This window comes from Branchiostoma lanceolatum, chromosome 3, assembly GCF_035083965.1.
Source record: "Branchiostoma lanceolatum isolate klBraLanc5 chromosome 3, klBraLanc5.hap2, whole genome shotgun sequence".
Lineage (NCBI taxonomy): Eukaryota > Metazoa > Chordata > Leptocardii > Amphioxiformes > Branchiostomatidae > Branchiostoma > Branchiostoma lanceolatum.
In genome coordinates this window covers 29,182,870-29,200,016 of record NC_089724.1, presented here as the reverse complement: position 1 = coordinate 29,200,016, position 17,147 = coordinate 29,182,870, and the positions used below count along the sequence as shown (strand labels likewise).

At 39.7% G+C, this 17,147-nt stretch overlaps 1 protein-coding gene across 3 annotated transcripts in view; it reads left to right on the top strand.

The window, feature by feature from the left end:
- LOC136431324 (alpha-N-acetylgalactosaminide alpha-2,6-sialyltransferase 2-like) overlaps positions 1 to 17,147 on the top strand; it is a 36,924-nt gene that overhangs the window by 6,612 nt on the left and 13,165 nt on the right. For 2 of the 3 annotated variants that reach the window (XM_066422650.1, XM_066422651.1), the window contains exons 1-4: positions 3,568 to 3,740; positions 5,160 to 5,379; positions 14,358 to 14,523; positions 15,485 to 15,653. In XM_066422650.1, the coding sequence (XP_066278747.1) occupies positions 3,589 to 3,740; positions 5,160 to 5,379; positions 14,358 to 14,523; positions 15,485 to 15,653 (707 nt within the window). In that variant the 5' untranslated portion in view covers positions 3,568 to 3,588. Of the gene's footprint in view, positions 1 to 3,567; positions 3,741 to 5,159; positions 5,380 to 14,357; positions 14,524 to 15,484; positions 15,654 to 17,147 lie in introns of those variants that run through there. The other variant, XM_066422652.1, reaches the window with a different exon arrangement.

Genomic DNA, 17,147 nt, shown 5'->3' with positions numbered 1-17,147 from the left:
TACATGTACGTTTATGCAAGGCCATCTGTTTACATAACCTGACACTGTCCCATGTCCCATTGAAATGCAGTGGGTTAACAAACTTTCCTTACTAATTATGCAAATTACCTCCTGATTTGCATAATTAGTAATTGATAATGTAAAGCACCATCTGATCTCTCTACATACCAAACATCACGACGATCTGTCGACCCCTTCTCAAGTTATTCATGTCCGAATGTCAAAACAAAAACACCCACTGCAGTTCTTAATAAGCTGCTAGGGGGCCAAAATTTACAGAACTTACTTTCTGTGGCATGAACTATCTACCACACAAAAATCATGACCATAGCACTTTCAGAAAATATGCCCCTAAATTTTGAATCTCCGCTGCAGTACCTTAGGTAGCCGCTAGAAGGCCCATTATCGAACTTGACCTTCCTTTCTGTAAACCCTACCCATCCACTAAATATCATACGGATCCATCAACAGCTTCTTGAGTTATGCTGGCGACATACAAATACACATCCACACAAAGCCCGCTGCAGTACCGACGGAAAATACCAGGGGAACCATTTTTGAACTTGACCCCCGTTTTCACAACATCTACACACCTGCAAAAAATCATGAAGATCCATCAACGTTTCCGTCACTTTTTTTGCCTACATACTAACACACAAAAATGCAAAGTCCGCTGCAGTACTGTTGCAAAACGCAAGGTGAAGCATTTTCGAACTTGACCTTTCTTTGCACAACCACTACACGCCTACCAAAAATCATAAAGATTCATTGAAGCTTTCTTGAGTTATGCTCCTGACATACATTCAGACCCACCAAACAGATTTTTCAACCGAAAACATAATCTTCTCCGAGTACAAGTACTCGGCGAAGATAATGACATGTTTGATGAGAATCAACACAAAAAACGTACCTTCCTGCAGCTTTACCACCCTCCTACTTGGGTTTTCTGTTGGTCCGCGCTAAGAAGAATTACCGCAAAATGAAGTTTACGACACCCCACTGGAGCATCTTGGGAATTGTGAAATCGGCGAATGCGTTGCGCAAAAATTCGTTCTCCTTCCCAGGACACAAAGACTTGCACACACGCTATGCCATGGGCGTGGGTTTGATAAAGAGAAAAGGACGCTGTGGATGAGCGTGCGCCTGCTTAACGTAAATGCTATGATTTTCACCAAACGGAAATAAATGTAGTCCCAATTCGGGCGAACGCCGTCCTAACTTTTGGCGTGTTTCGGCAGACAGTGTTATTAAATTTTTTTTCCAAATGTAGTGAATTTGTACTTTGAACTAGTCATGTTGTAGGAAAACAAATCAGTTTTATTCCAACCTAAGTTGATGAATATCTTCATCAACACATCCAAACTAACAGCAGAAAAGAAACAGGAAGTAATGTCCACGGTGTCCACAATACATTTATATATTTTTTTTTTCAGTGAAGATATAACTTTGCAAATGTATTGTCTTTCATAAAAAAAAGATTGGGCAGCATTCTTTGATAATTCCATACAGTATTCTTTACCATCGGCTATGTTATCAACCAAACTGTCGTTTCGGTTTATGTGTATACAAACAAGAGGGAGTCGGCCCGTGCCCGTCCAAGCTCTCACCGACACCAGGACGACGCTCGCCCAAAGCACGCCGACGACGGTCGTCCGATTATTGTACAAATCCCGAGCGAGACTCGCGCGAGGAGGAAGAGTTCGAGAGACCACTGACATATAAAAATAATAATTCTTAAATCGTCCGATTGCCGCCCGACCTTAGTTCGAATGTTAGCTGTTGCTCGGTTGATGTGTGGGTGACCTGTTGACGAGCTTCCCGAGCTCAAAACCGTCGCCTAGGCCTCGCTGAATATTTAGGCGCAGCTTTTTGTGATCCGAGAGCGTCGACCGAGGTTTTAAATATCGGCCAAAGCCCGCGGAATCGACAGGACGTCGGTCGTACTTCAGCCAAAAATGCCTATTTCCGTGCACCAAAACAACGCTCGCCCGAAGCACTCACAACTTTACAACTTTACGGCCGGAATACCGACGACGGTCGTCCGATGATGGTAGGAACCTCGAGCGATCCTCGAGCGAGGCCGGTGAGTTTGGGCGACTTCCCATCGACAAGAAAAGGGTCTGAGATCGTATGATTGTCGCCCAAATATTTGCCGAGTTGTTGGCTTTGCGTTGACCGTTGCTCGGGCGGGCTATGGGCAAGCTGATGATGAGCTCTATGAGTTAACAAATAATTGCTGAGGCCTCGCTGAATCTAAGCGCAGCTTCCAGTGACCGCCGAGCGTCGACCAAGCTCCTAAAAATAGCCCTAAAGCTAGGGTCACATTCAACTCACGTCGTACCTACGTTTCCCCTGATATTGCCAATGTTGATGCAAAGTGTAACCACCAGAACACGGTAGCAACCTGAAAACAACGAGCCCGTGGAAGAGCCTGCTTCCAAGGTTAGATTTTCCACGTGTCAGATCTAGTACCACACACAGGCGATGCATACAATTGTCTGGTGTCAGTATACACGTGGGTTCATGATTAGATCAGACCTCAGTCCTATCCTGTCTTTGTTTTTAATTTGCCAAGAGAACACTTTGCGGACGGTCCCGAGAAAGAATATAGCAGGTCAGTTGCATTGTCCATCAAAAAGAAAGGACATAATAGACCAAAAAGTCCAACAAAAACTGAAACTGAAAATAGAGACAGGATAGGACTGAGGTATGATCTATTTATAAACCCACGTGTATACAGACATCAAGCAATTATATGCGCGTAGTTCTGGACCTGACACGTGGAAAATCTAAACAGGCTTTTCTACGGGCGCACTGTTTTCTGGTTGCTATTCTTATGGTTACAATTTGCATCAACATCGGCAATATATTAGGGTAACTGAAACCATCAGAACATGGTCGAAATTTATGAATTCGTCACCTAATCAAAAGATAAAAAGGCCGCAGTAATGGGGCTATAAAAATCGTACGATGATGAATGAAATTTTGAACATTGCCCGACGATTTGCGATTTACCTGCGATTTACCTGCGATCATCGTGCGTTGTATGGGAAATGCATCGTAGGTGCATCATAGGTGCGACGTAAGTTTAACGTGACAGGGGCTTAAGCCCGCGGCCCTCGCCAGGACGTCGGCCATAATTCGGCCGAAAAACCTCATTTGGAGCTCGCCGACACGTCGAGCTCAATTCTTGATTTGTGACGGGGGCTCCAGAACGGCTTTCAATGAGAGGTGTGAATCTGAAGTTAGAATCTATTCTTTGAAAAAAAGAAGAATATATTCTCTACAAGGGTACTTGCATATATCTGCTTGTTGTACTCTAGTTGGAATATAAGCTTCTGCGTTACCCTGATATAAACTCTTTGGTTCAGATCTATCGTAATGTCTGATATAGTCCTATATATTAGTGCAGCTTTCATAGCGCGTAGGCATCAGTTCTAACAGAGCTGCCTATTTGTTAGATCTGGCTAGCTGTCAATTTTCATGTGAGCATGCAATCAATTTTATTTTTGTTTTGATCTCATCTAAAAGAGAGTATATTACCCAGAGATTTTACTAACGCAGGTTTCCATTTTCTTTCTTCCCCATATGATGATATTAGATATGAGTGATTCGGTTTCCATCGCGCAGATGAGGTGCTACAAGTGGCTCTTCCTTCTGTGCCTGTTGGGGGCGCTTGGTTTCATGGTACTCTCTTACCTTCCAACCAACGTGGGTTTGGCGTCCAACTGGGCAACAAGGTGAGGCAACGTGGGGTACAATACCCTGGGAGTCCAGGCACCGTAATCGGGGCGCCACGGATCACCGCACGCGCGCCCAAGCTTTCACGGCCCACCCTCCCGCTGCTCCCCGAAGACCGACCCCGCCCCACTCTCCGCTGCAAATCCAAGCTCCGCTATATCGGCTAGCGGAGCTTGGGTTTGCAGCGGAGAGTGGGGCAGGGTCGGTCTTCGGGCAGCAGCGAGAGGGTGGGCCGTGAAAGCTTGGGCGCGCGTGCGGTGATCCGTGGCGCGCCGATTACGGTGCCTGGACTCCCAGGGTAGGGGTACCAGTGTCATGGTCAGTAGAGTACTGGTACCGATGAAATATCCTGTCTACAGATATCTGTTGTAACATTATTCCCATGCCCAGCATGATATCCCTTCCCCATGCAACCACTGACTATGACAATAAAATAGCATGACCAAAAGAGCATTATCCATAATGGAAGTTACAAATAAGTGAGAAAAAAATAGCCCACTCCATGAAACGGTCACAAGAGCAAGGAAAGTAGAAACCTGTTAAGAAAGAAGAATTTGAAGACAGATAAATCTATATATGCTTTTTAAAGATTCCGAAGAAATGGATTCGTATTTTTTTTAATCGTGTAAATAAACTAGTGAAGACGCTGAGAGCTTTAAAATGCTTTCTAATAGAGTCCATTCCAAGTCACCGCAGGGGTTGTTATTGTCATAGTTTAGATTTTTTTTTAAATTTCTTGTAATTATTTGTACAAGAGATTTGACACTTTGGAAATATTTTGAATATGATTTTAACTTGCGAGATATTTCTAAAATTTTCTAAAACTTTAGATATATTCATGATGTAGAATATGATATTCACATTATTTTCTAAATAATGGTAACAGCATTCTACCATTTTCTACCATTAATTGTAACATCTTAATAAGTAGGTCAGAGGGCTGGGAAGAAAGCAATTCACACATCCTTGCAAAGTGTAGGGAAGAATCCTTTTCACAAAGGACCAACCAATGTCCTGCAGTGAAAGCTGATGAAGATGTAAAAAAGTAGACAGAAGGGCCGGTTAGCATCTAATTTTGCAATGGGGCAATCACCATTCTACCATTGTTAACCGTTTTCTACCATTTTTTGTAAATATTTCTTAAAGAGAAAGAATCATTTAGGTGTTGAAAAATTATTCTAAATAAAGTGATTTTTGTGGAGATAATTCTAAATTATCTAATTGAATTCAAATAAATTCATATTTCTAACTGTACTCAATCGTTTAGAAAAAATGTAAACTATCGTCAGTCAGATATTATGTTTTTGAAAATTTTCAAAATTATTACAATAATAATTTAAAACCCTCTTGGTGACTGGGAATGGACTAGTGTGTATTCATTTATTTGCGTCTCCTGATCATCTTTTTTTCTATCGCAGGAATGGACTCTGGCAATTAAATGGTGTTTTGGACACTGTCGATCGTCATTCTCCCAGAATTGCCACAAATGAGGGGGGAAAGACCACTCAAATGCTAAAGCAAAGCTCTCAAGTAAAGAAGTCCACCCGAAGTGACGAAGTAACGTCAGCGCAACCTACAAGGCCCCCGGACAAACAAAGTACCATGTGGTTCCTAAATGACGATACCTACACAAAATCGGTAAAGCCCTTCGCTCAACTTATTAACTTAAAGGTACTGTAAAAATAGTATGACAAGTCTAAGTCGGCATCTCTATTCCCTTGCGAGGTTAATTATGACTACCGTTGTCTGCTATGTGCAGGCCATTATTTTCCTTGCTTGTTTGGCTTGTTTTCTTTGGCTGTTTTCAGGTGAAAATTCCAATATCAAACTAAATAAAAACAAAGCGATGTTGAAACGATTTAACTGAAATGACAGGAGAAGTACGAGGAAAAGAAACCTGACAAAAAAATACCTTTCACTCTACCCATATCTATGGTATGGTGAGTGAAATATAATTACATAATTAAGAGACCTTTCCCCGATAAACTGGATTTATCCTGGGTAGTAAAGGCATTTATCTTTCCATTCATCTTTTTTTTTTGCGTGTGGCCCGGTCGATTTTTCCGTGGCCAATTAAGGTTTTGCTTCTATTTCGTATCGTTTTGATTTCGGTCATGTTTCTTTAAATGGCCTGGGAAAGGTAAGTGCTGGTGCTACTAAATTTTGAGAGGCTGGTTTTCTCGACACGATGGGCAATGTGCCTTAGAATGGATAACTTATTTGAACAATTTTTTTAATCAACCTTTTTGTCATAGGTTTCTATCAAGAAGTTTGTCAAGCCGTGCCTTTAAAAGCCAACCATCGTTTTTGTAGGCTTGAAAATATTGCATGTGAATGTACAGCTAGCTTGACTGAAGCTGTCAAAGCCTTCGTGAGTTTATAAAACCTCCTTCAATGTTGCGTATCCTCTATCAGTGGGGATTTGTCTTCCGTAATATCGGCTTGTTTATTACTGTTCCGCGGGGATCTACAGCCCTTCAAAAATCGTCTTCAAAATCACACAATTTCTAAAACAAGTGCTTTTCAAAAAAGCTGGCGTTTTGGCTACGTTTATGAGTGTGAATTGTCTTTTTCCTTTTCTTGAAGTAAAATCTGCCAGAGAAAGTTACTCAAGGGCTGTTGAGTCTATAAGAAAAATTGTCATTTTTGGAAAGGAGTACTGTTTTATAGAGAAAGGCAGATTGGGGAAAGCAATTTTGAAGTTACGTCACTTAACTTAAGTGCTTTTGAAAAAGCTGGTGTTGGCCTACAACTTGTACTTATTTCTAAAATGTACAATATGCTCATTATAAAAGCTATCAATGTAATTATGTACATGGCACGCAATAAAACATACAATTTGAAAAAGCACCATTGAATCATCAGCACTATGGTAATTAAGTGAAACAGAAGTTCATAACAGCTAAGGTTCTATCTAAAATGACTACCAAATGTCAAACAAATCAACAGCTACCTCATCCCTATTATTCTGGTTTCCGCATTTACAACATTTCTTCCTTATTTTCCTGGATAATTTTGCTAAAATTCATGAAAATTCCCATATTTTTGTGCCGAACGGCGTCACTTTCCACGTCCGTGTTGTCTGAATGAAGTCGATACTGAACAATGGAGCATTTGCTACTGTAACATACACGTACAAAGGATCGCTGTTTTGCAAACAACATCAAGAGCCTCTGTTTACATCGGGGATAGAAGTTTAGTGGCGAGTGTTTTGCAAGAATCATCTTACCGCGCATAGGAGCCGCTGCACGGTATTTTCCATTACAATGAACAGAAAAATTCGAATGCCGGGTTTGGATCTATGAAGGACTGTTCATAAGACAAAGGCCTTGTATATATCAAATGAATATTTGAAAATAAATAAATATAGAATATTTCTTTATTTATTAATGAAAAATAAAGAAAATGATATTTATAAATATGATATTGATAGATTACTATAATATCAATATATATTTTTGATATTCAATATCTAAAAAGGAAAAATAAATCCATGCTCGGACACGATCCCGGATCTTCTGGGTCCGAAGCGCTACGCCTTACCAGATAAGCTAAGCTGTAGTGTGTAACACGTGTCTCTGTACGTAATGCTATAACCTCACTACATGGTATCATTTATGTCCATTTTTGGTCGTTTTCTTGACGAAATTATTTTTTTTCTTCTGCAATCTTGTGGTATAGATGTAATATGGTCATTTTTCAGGATATCAAAGTCCGAAACCACAATGCAATGATATTTCCGAACAGTTGTAGCAGTTACATGCGGTCGCCCTCCTATGTGTCATGCAAATCAAGCCTGCCTGCCTTTTCGTGTTCCCTTGCCATATAAGGCAACGGCTATACAAGAATTTTGGAACGTATTGCCATATAAGGTCTTCTGGTGTGCGACACAGTGTTGAAGCAAGCATCCAAGCATCCTGCTTGCCTGCATCGAAGGAAGGTAAGAGCCAGGACATTTCGTTTCGGGGCGAAGGCGCCAAAATACAAAAATACTTGAAGCCTGTGCCGTCTTTGATTTGGGATTAACATAACAATGAAAAATTACGTTGGCTCCCGGGTGAGATGCTTTAGAAATAAAGACCACTTCGCTTCGCACCCAATGTCAATTATTTCTTCACACGGGAGTCGAGCATCGCTGAAAGGTGACTGATCAAGAGCCTACTCCTGTCCATACAATTGCTGGGGATTAAGAGAGTGTTGTTGTTTGACAGCAGAACTGGATCAGACCGTTAATTTCCATTGTTTAGAACGCCATGTTATGTTGTATTCATACAGCATATTTGTTGGTGTTAGCAATGAGGTTTTATAGATTGGTCTTGATTCTATCTTATTTTAATTTATTATATTTCATCCATTGTATGGAATCCGATGTAATATGTATTATGTTGAGCCATATAGGTATGGGCTATAGGTATGGGCTCAACATATTGTTTTTTTATATGTTCTTCTTCTTCTTCTCCTCCTCCTGACAGATCTTCAAATGAATTCAACTCCGCGTTTTTTTAACCAACCTACCTTACATTTGGCATGGAGGTAAAGATGGCAAATACTTTTTTCAAATTATTTTGATACAGGCCTTAAAATCATTTTTTTGGAGTTTTTGGTGGGCATCTTTAGTCACTTTTTATATTTTTGGCTCCTGTGCCCTGGTATTACAGGCAAATGACCTGAAATTCGGTACATGGGTGCCTATAGGAACTAAATCACATTTATGGTATACATCACTTCAAAATGCTGTTCGGCCTTTTTTCAGACCAAAAACGGGCCAAAAGTGCTATCCCCGTTCCACGTTCTATCTAAGGTTCCGCGCATTCTATTTGCTGTCGGCCAAAGAATCCACGTTCTATCTAAGGTTCCGCGCGTCCCATTTGCTGCTGCCCAAAGAATATGTGTTCTATTCAGGTTACCTAAGGTCCTGTTGCAGGAACACGCGCGATATGTACGACATATTCAAACAAATGTAGCTTGGATCATTACAAAACGTCCATTATTGAATGAGGAGGAAGTAAAATATGCTGTATTTGCTCAGGAGCAGATGGCGGCATTTCTAGTCACACCCTTTTTTTGTCTTCCGCCCGTCTGTCGGCACAGCTGGAGGAAGGATTCAACATTCAGTAAAAGTGGTAAGTCCGTTAGCTAGAACGGCAGCAAGCAATCACCTAAACAATATTTTTAGAAACAGCAGCTGCCTAGTTTATTCATTTCAACAACACAGGAGGGTTGGTTTAAGGTCAGTCAGAAAATGTTATCATTGAAGATCCCCCTGCAAAACTTCCAATACGCCGTTATATAAGAGCAAACCTACGGTTTGAATTACATGGATCAAGTCCGTTCTATGTAACGATGTTACAGATTATACAGATGAATAAAATCCATCACAATTTCAACTAAAGTTAGAATATACATGTAATGGTCCCATCTCATGCTGCTGTTAACATGTTCGATGTGGCCGAGCTTTGCTATTACGCATTGTTTTTGCAGTTTCAGGCAGAAATCAACGTTACATTATCGGGTCTCCTAATTTTCATATAGGTCAAGTACTTCAATTCATTACTTCGGAATAGCACGCGACGAAAAGTGAAAAGTCTGCGAGAACACGCAGGAGGTGTTTCGCAGAAAAATCTCGCAAGCCTTTGCGGTAAGAAGGTGCTAACTATGCGGAAGGCTCTTGGCGTCTCGCAGAACTTCTAGAGATAATTTTGTGGCCGGGTAATTTTGGAACAGTCAGTTTTTGCATCGGGAGGGAGATGGGCAAAGTGGGTTGTATTTTCTCTCGCAAATGTTGCCTCTCTAGTCTATATTTCGATTTGCCCGGGTGTTATTTTGGGACGGTCTAATTTTTGCATGGGGATGGGCGAAACATGCTGTATTTGTTCGGAAGCAAATGATGGCCTTTTTAGTTCTCTCATGTTTCTTCTCCTCCTCCTTCTCTCCTGTCATATGTCATCCCTATCATATTTTGGCCAAATGACCTGAAATTTGGCACAAAGATAGAGTGGACATATCCCCCCCGGATGTTTGTTCTTTTTCATTTTTTTTATATTAGGTTTCAAAATGATTTTATAGTTTTTTTCCAGACCAAAGCTGTATATTTGGACTTCCCGTGCTCTTCAATTACAGCCGAATGACCTGAAATTCCCTATGGGTTACATAGAACAAATACTCATAAAACATTGTTCGTATTTGTGGCATACATCACTTCAAAATACGATTTGGGGGGGGGGGGAATCTGGGAGACATATTTGGCTGTTTTCCTCATTTGACCATATATGGTGATGCCATATATGGTCACATCTTTATTCCTGATCAGGTGGGACTAATTCGTACAGCCAATGAGAGAGCGCCTTATAAAACACTAATGCATGTTAAAACCTTGATATGATTGGTTGATATAGTCAATCCAATTAGGAGCACTACTTTTACATCTGTGCAGGGTGGGATGTGGCCATGATTGTTAAAACAACTTCACTGTCCCTTGACTCCGGTCCTTGTGTTGTAAATACTGTTGTGTAATACTGAAGTTATGATCAATTGAGAAGGTTCCAAATTTATGCCTGAACTAATAAAAAAAAAATTCTTGCAGTGTTTCTATCATAAATGTTATGCTCTTCATTCCTCTCTGTATATAGCAATGGCTTGTTTACTTGTTTTTGCTAAGAGTACACCAAGAGTACACAAAGGCTCATCTCCCTACAAGTGGCTGTGTATCTTATTGTTAGCAATTTTTTTAAAATTATGGTATCACTGGTGCTGTATGTGTTAGTGTTAAAGTATAAAATAAGCATCAGAAATTTGCAGTGTGTCCAGCAGAAATTTGTTGAACTATTGCACAACTCCATTGTATTCCGAAGAGCTGTCCATGATCAAATGCAAAATTTTCTCGACTATCAGATTGCAGAAACTCTTCCACAGAAGAAATCTTTCGCAATGTTGTAGTTGTTTACATTCTGAAATTTGCGTGATACTTATTGGTCCATTCGCCGCTGGAAGAGTCCATTCCATACAAAGGGTTAGCCCTGGTAACTGTATTCAAAGTTCAATATATAATTTCACAAAACACGTCAAACACACACATGAAGGCGTACACAAAACGCAAAGCTAATATATATAGAAAAAACAAAATTAACAACAGGAATTCGGAGACCTCATATCTCCATGAAATATTCTGTTTATGCAAATGATTTAGACATTTGCATAATATATGCTTGGTCATAAACACCTTTACCTTACTTACACATGCTGTAATATGGACAGTCCTATCATTTTCACTTATATGAGTTATGGCGCTTTTGCATCAATTATGCATATTAGTAATTAATTTGTTTGCATAACTGGTTTCTGTTGATGCTCCGCTTACCATAAACTACATATGTTACATGTAATTGAGTCATATAATGTAAAACACTGTAAATATAGATTTTCCTCATTAGTTATGCAAATAAGTCACAATTAGCATAATTTGCAATTCATTGTGTACATATATGTCTAAGCTACCTGCATACTGAATATCACGAAAATCCGCCGTTCCTTTGTTCAGTTATTCTCCTTAGAATATTTTCACAATAATGCTCCTGTAGTTCCAGAGCAAGCTGCAAGGGGGCCCAAACCTACACCACTTCTTTATTACATCACAAGCTACTAGTATCTACCACCCAACAATCAAGACCATAGCACGTCCAGGTCAAAACATTCAAAAACGGAAGTTCTGCTGCAGTACCAAGGTCACATACCAGGGGGCCCAAAATTGACCTTGAATTTTGGCTCCACAACACCCGCCCACATATCAAATATCATTGTAATCCATCAAGAGGTTCTAGAGTTATGCTGACTACAGTAGTGCGGAAACACAAACACACAGACAGACACACCCAAAACTATATCTCCATTTTTCATGGAGATAAAAAAACAGCACAAAACTGAAGCTCATATGGAAAAAATGCACGAGACTAAGCTATATGTAAAATTGTTAACAACGCCAAGTTAAAACTAAGTTAAAACTTAGTTTAACTTTATGTACTAAATATAAATGGTTTATTCAGGAATTGACATGCACATACAGTAATTAAAACAGCATTGAAGACGATGTTACCTTCTTTCAAGTAAACCGGCTGAATTACGCAGTCTTAAAATTAAAAGTACAAAAGAGCACACTCAAACATTGGAAAATATATACAAAAGACAAATTGTACAACCAACAGTAGCATACATAACAGAATACATCTTACAAATTGGTGTTCAGTAATTGGGTTAAGTATGGAATAGCACTACGTTTGTATCTGTCTGATTTTGTGAAAGGAATGGTAAGCTGTAACCTTTTCTTTAAGCCCCTATTGTGGACTGTTTCACGAGCAGGAGGTAGCCAGGGTCGAAACGTTTTTGAATTCAATAGGGACATAGCGAATTTAAGATTATAAAGGTCTGGTCACTAAATTGGAAAGTAAAAGTGAAGATATACTTTTTTTGGGTTAAAATAGACAGACAGTTATTTAATCACGATAAAGACATATATTTGGCATCTGTATATATTAGCCCAAAAGGATACCATACACAATAATAGAACATGGGATATTTTTATATACTCGAGGAAGAAATTGCTTATTTTAGTGACCTTGGAGAAATACTGGTAGGCGGCGACTTTAACACCCGAGTAGGCACGCTCCCAGATTATATTGTAAACGACGCCCCTTTAGATTCCCAAATTCTCCCTTTGAACTATGACTTTGACCATCCCCTCCCTAGGAACAATATGGATGTCGGGCAACCAAACGTTTTCGGGAAAAACCTAATTGACCTATGTATTGATAGTAGAATAAGAATACTTCGAGATTAATTTTGTAAATCCTCCTCTTTCCAGCCCAAGGGCTGTAGCGTTGTAGACTACGTAATGGCGAGTGAAGCCATTGTTCTTCGCAAAGCCCCATTCTTCCATGTACATTCACTTTGCCCATTCTTTAAATGCATTGCACACGGGACCATGTGTGTTGATTAAATGCAGTTATCCCATGGTGCCATATTCATACGTAATGTGTATTGGAAGAGAAGTTTTCAGTAACGACGTAATCACAAGTTGTGATTGAATTCCGACTAACAGAGACGTCAACATGAAATGGTACGCGTGGGGGGGGGGGTATTGATACCAAATACCACAATAGCCCTGATTTTCTGATGCAACAAGATGTTTTAAGCACCCCTGTTTTGAAATTTTCCAATAACCTAATAAAGGGAATTCTATAATTGAAAATCTAAGAATCGGTACTTAAAAGTGTCCCAAAGTACACAACGATCAAGGCGGTATGTTAGAAAAAAATCGTTACCATGTTTGTAGGCAAATGGTTTTGCCCGTCGTGAGTCTATTTCATTAGCATCAAAGAACAATCAAAATCCGATACACAAAAAATATATATCACTTCCTGTCGGCGTACACAAGGGTACCCCCTACCTCCCTCTTAATTAATACCAGTCCTATCCCCTCTTTCCCATCTCCCTTCACCCAGCCCGTCATTCGTACTTCTGTCACACTGCGTGAGGGCTGCAGTCACGCCCATCCACCCCTTGTTAACACCCGGCTGCGTTGTCGTACGATCTCGTCATTGCTTGTCATCTCCATGAAGAATGGAGATATTGTTTTGGGTGTGTCTGTCTGTCTGTTTGTTTGTCTGTTTGTGTTTCCGCACCACTCCAGTCAGTATAACTCAAGAGCCTCTTGATGGATTATGATGATATTTAGTATGTCAGCGGGTGTTGTGAAGCCGAATGTCAAGGTCAATTTTGGGCCCCCTGGTATGTTACCTTGGTACTACCAATTCTGTGGACAGGCTCTAGCAACAGCAAAGAACCACCCGTACCTAGGCGTTACGTTAACAACGGGGCTAAAGTGGAGCACCCATATTAACAAGGTAACAACTAAGGCTAAACAGACATTGGGGGTGATCAAACGTAATTTGTGGGCATGCCCAGCAAAGGTAAAATCACTTGCATACACGTCTCTAGTAAGACCAAACCTTGAATATGCTGCAACAGTTTGGGATCCATACACAAAGAAGGACAAAGATAAACTGGAGAGGGTGCAGAACCAAGCTGCCAGATTCTGCACGAACAACTATGACAGGGGTGCTAGTGTCACCAAAATGAAAGCAGATCTGCAATGGATGTCACTTGAATACAGAAGGACAACGTCCAGACTTTGCATGATGTACAAAATGACTAATAAACTTGTGGACAAGAGGATTGTATATTTTTTGTGTATCTGATTTTGATTGTTCTTTGATGCTAATGAAATGGACTCACGACGGGCAAAACCATTTCCCTACAAACATGGTAACGATTTTTCTTACATACCGCCTTGATCGTTGTGTACCGTGGGACTCTGGTAAGTACCAATTTTTAGATTTGCAATTATATAATTCCCTTAATTGGGTTATTGTGAAACAATCTAACTAAAATAAGTAGCATGAAACTCGTACCCTTTGTTTCAATGCATAACCTGCAATGTGTTGTGTGTGTGTGGGGGGGGGGGGGGGAGTGGTGGTGGTTAAAACCCCAAGAGGAAAAACTCTAATAGTATATTATGAATGTATAAGGTCTCCGAACTCTTGTTCTTTCTTTTTTTCGTCTAGAAATGCCTCAGTGCCATACGTAGGAACCCAGAGTTGGTTCCCGGTGGACTGAACTTCATTCCCGACATTCCCGTACTGATGTGGAGCGAGCACATTAACCCTGAGGAGTATGACAGACTCAAGCTGTTTGATAGACTTTTCGGCTGGAAAAATATACCTTATGGGGGTAACTTGACAGCATTATTTTAACCTTGATTGCGCCTCAAATTATGCATTTCTTATCTCAAAAATATATCACGTCAACACCAAATGTTTCGTCACAGTCACATCTTTAAGTTACCTTCCTGGTAGGAAAGCTGAGGTAATGAGCCGTTTTCTACTGATTGGGTGCGGTTTTGGAAGCTCTGTAAATTTAGACATTGTAAGAAATGATTCATGCAAATGAGGGCCTCATTTTCATAATTCATGCGGAAATGCTACAATAGCCTTCTTTGCTAGGATAAGACGCATACTTTGAACAACTGTTGTTGTATTTTTAGGAAGAAGGCGATCAACTGGCAAAATTCTTGCAAACGAGGTCCTTATTTGCATAATAAATAGAAACATTCATATTATGCAACTCGAAAAGGTTAAAGTCATTCGGCGAAGAAATGGTGTCGTGGAACTCTTTTTATCTGTATTTTTTCTTAGATATTGAGAGATTTTCTTATCTATAGGATAAATCCAGAAACATCCAGAAATCGTTCTCGCTGTTCTTTAGTGAAGAAAGTGTTTCTAGTACAATGCTCTGAGTCAAGAATTCTCTTCAGATATAAGTAAACCTTTCTTCTTCAGTCTTCACACAATATTTGTTTCTTATATGGTCAAATTGAGTATTTTTTCAGAATCAACTTTTCTATTTCATTTTTGCCATATATCAATTTTTTTTCTTTACAATTTAGTTTGACTAGAATTGCATTCATTATTTTGTTGTTGTTGTTGTTGTTTGTTTCATATAGAAAGTCTAATTTTTTTTCTTTGGTGCATCTATGAAAATGCATGGATTTATTTCTTTACTTTCTTGAGCAGTCATTGTTAACCCTTGTCCTGCGGCACCCAACATATGGCTGAAAACGCTCACTTTTTCCATAATAAGGAATTAATCCATTTTTACCTGATCACATGGATGTTTTATTCTCTAACTTAAGATGTAAAGAATTGTCTTCGTCACTTCAATACATCTGACCACCGCTACATGTTCCCGGGCTGGACGCCTGACCATGCCGGCTGTGTCCGCTGTGCTGTGGTCGGCAACGGTGGGATCCTGAGGGGGTCCGGTAAGGGAAGAGAGATAGACGGACACGACTTTGTGTGGAGGTACATTATAAGCAGATTTTGGCGATGATTTAGTGGCGAGCCTAATGTATAGCATTGTGTGCAGTTTGTATGGATCCTAGGGATTGTAAAGGAATATATATGTCCACAGGATTTTTTTGAGCAGGGAACAGGAATGTTTGGAATGTTAAGCCCCCCCTCTCACTTGGTTGCGGCACTGTGGCGGCACTGTGGTGGCACTGTGGCGGCACTGCGGCGGTAGGTCATGACGGCACCGTCGCGAATTTTTCCCTTATTTTCATTTGCACTATCAGTGACATGTGGCGTATTTGCGTTTGAAGCCCAGATGAGCAAGGTATTGAATATCTTATTTCTCGGTACAATTTACAATTTAGATTAGTAAACCAACATTACTGCAAGGCTAATCAACCCTACAATTACAAGTACAAAATATTATCGATAACAGTGTATGAGTTACAATACAGTCATGAATGGGTGTTTTTTTTTCTCACTTTTGAAATAAAGTATAATGGAATTGACCTTTGTATGCGGTACTGAGGAGTTGACATGACAACGATACATGAAAAACATCGTTTTGTGTACAAGATAGGTTGTTGAGTAGTAATAGTCTGTAACAGCACATCTAGCTCTTTATCATAAGTAGGACAGGTCATCACAAAATGAAATTCATATTCAAGATTTTCATGACATGACTTTTGGGAACCAATCTGTGAGTGCTTTGTGTATTGTGATGTCGACCCTTTTCAATTTCTAGACAGTGTGCCCTGATTCTCAGTTTTGTTATGCTATTTACAAATGGCTTATCATGAATATTCTTCCTAGCTAGACTGATCTTTGGAACTGCAGGAGTTAATTTTGTTACAAACTTTGAAATAAAATAACGCAAGAAGGGGCTGGCGGATCGACATAACTTGGTGTGTAGATAGCTTAAGTGATGATTTACATAATCATACCATTATAGGACTTTCAAACACATGACATATGTAACTGTGAAAGATATAAATATCGATAAATATCAATAATTTTCATAATTAATGACAAAATACTATAAAACCATAGTGGTAAATGATGGGGACTTCATTCTTGCACCATTTGGAAGTTAATTAAATGTGGACAGTATTAGACACAAATCTTGCATATGAAGGCCTCATTTACATGATTTCTGAGAAAATGGTACGATATCCTTTTTTGTAAAAACAACATTTTGCACTTTTCATACATTGGACAACTTGTTTTATTTGGGTAGAGAAGGTGATTAACTGATATGATTAATGCTAGGTCCTTATTTGCATGTAGGCTAAAAAAAACAGAGACCGCCGTCGCCATGGCAACACCTTTTTTATGTTGCCAATCTTGTTAAATCTATGATATGTATGTAGTTCACTGGTATTTCTCCCTCAAGGTAGAATGTCTTCATGTCTACATAGTATGTCCTAAACTTGAGTAGCCCAGTCATGTTCTTATTCGACTGAAGTGCCGTATGCTTTTCTAACAATCCTGTCATTAAGTTAATTA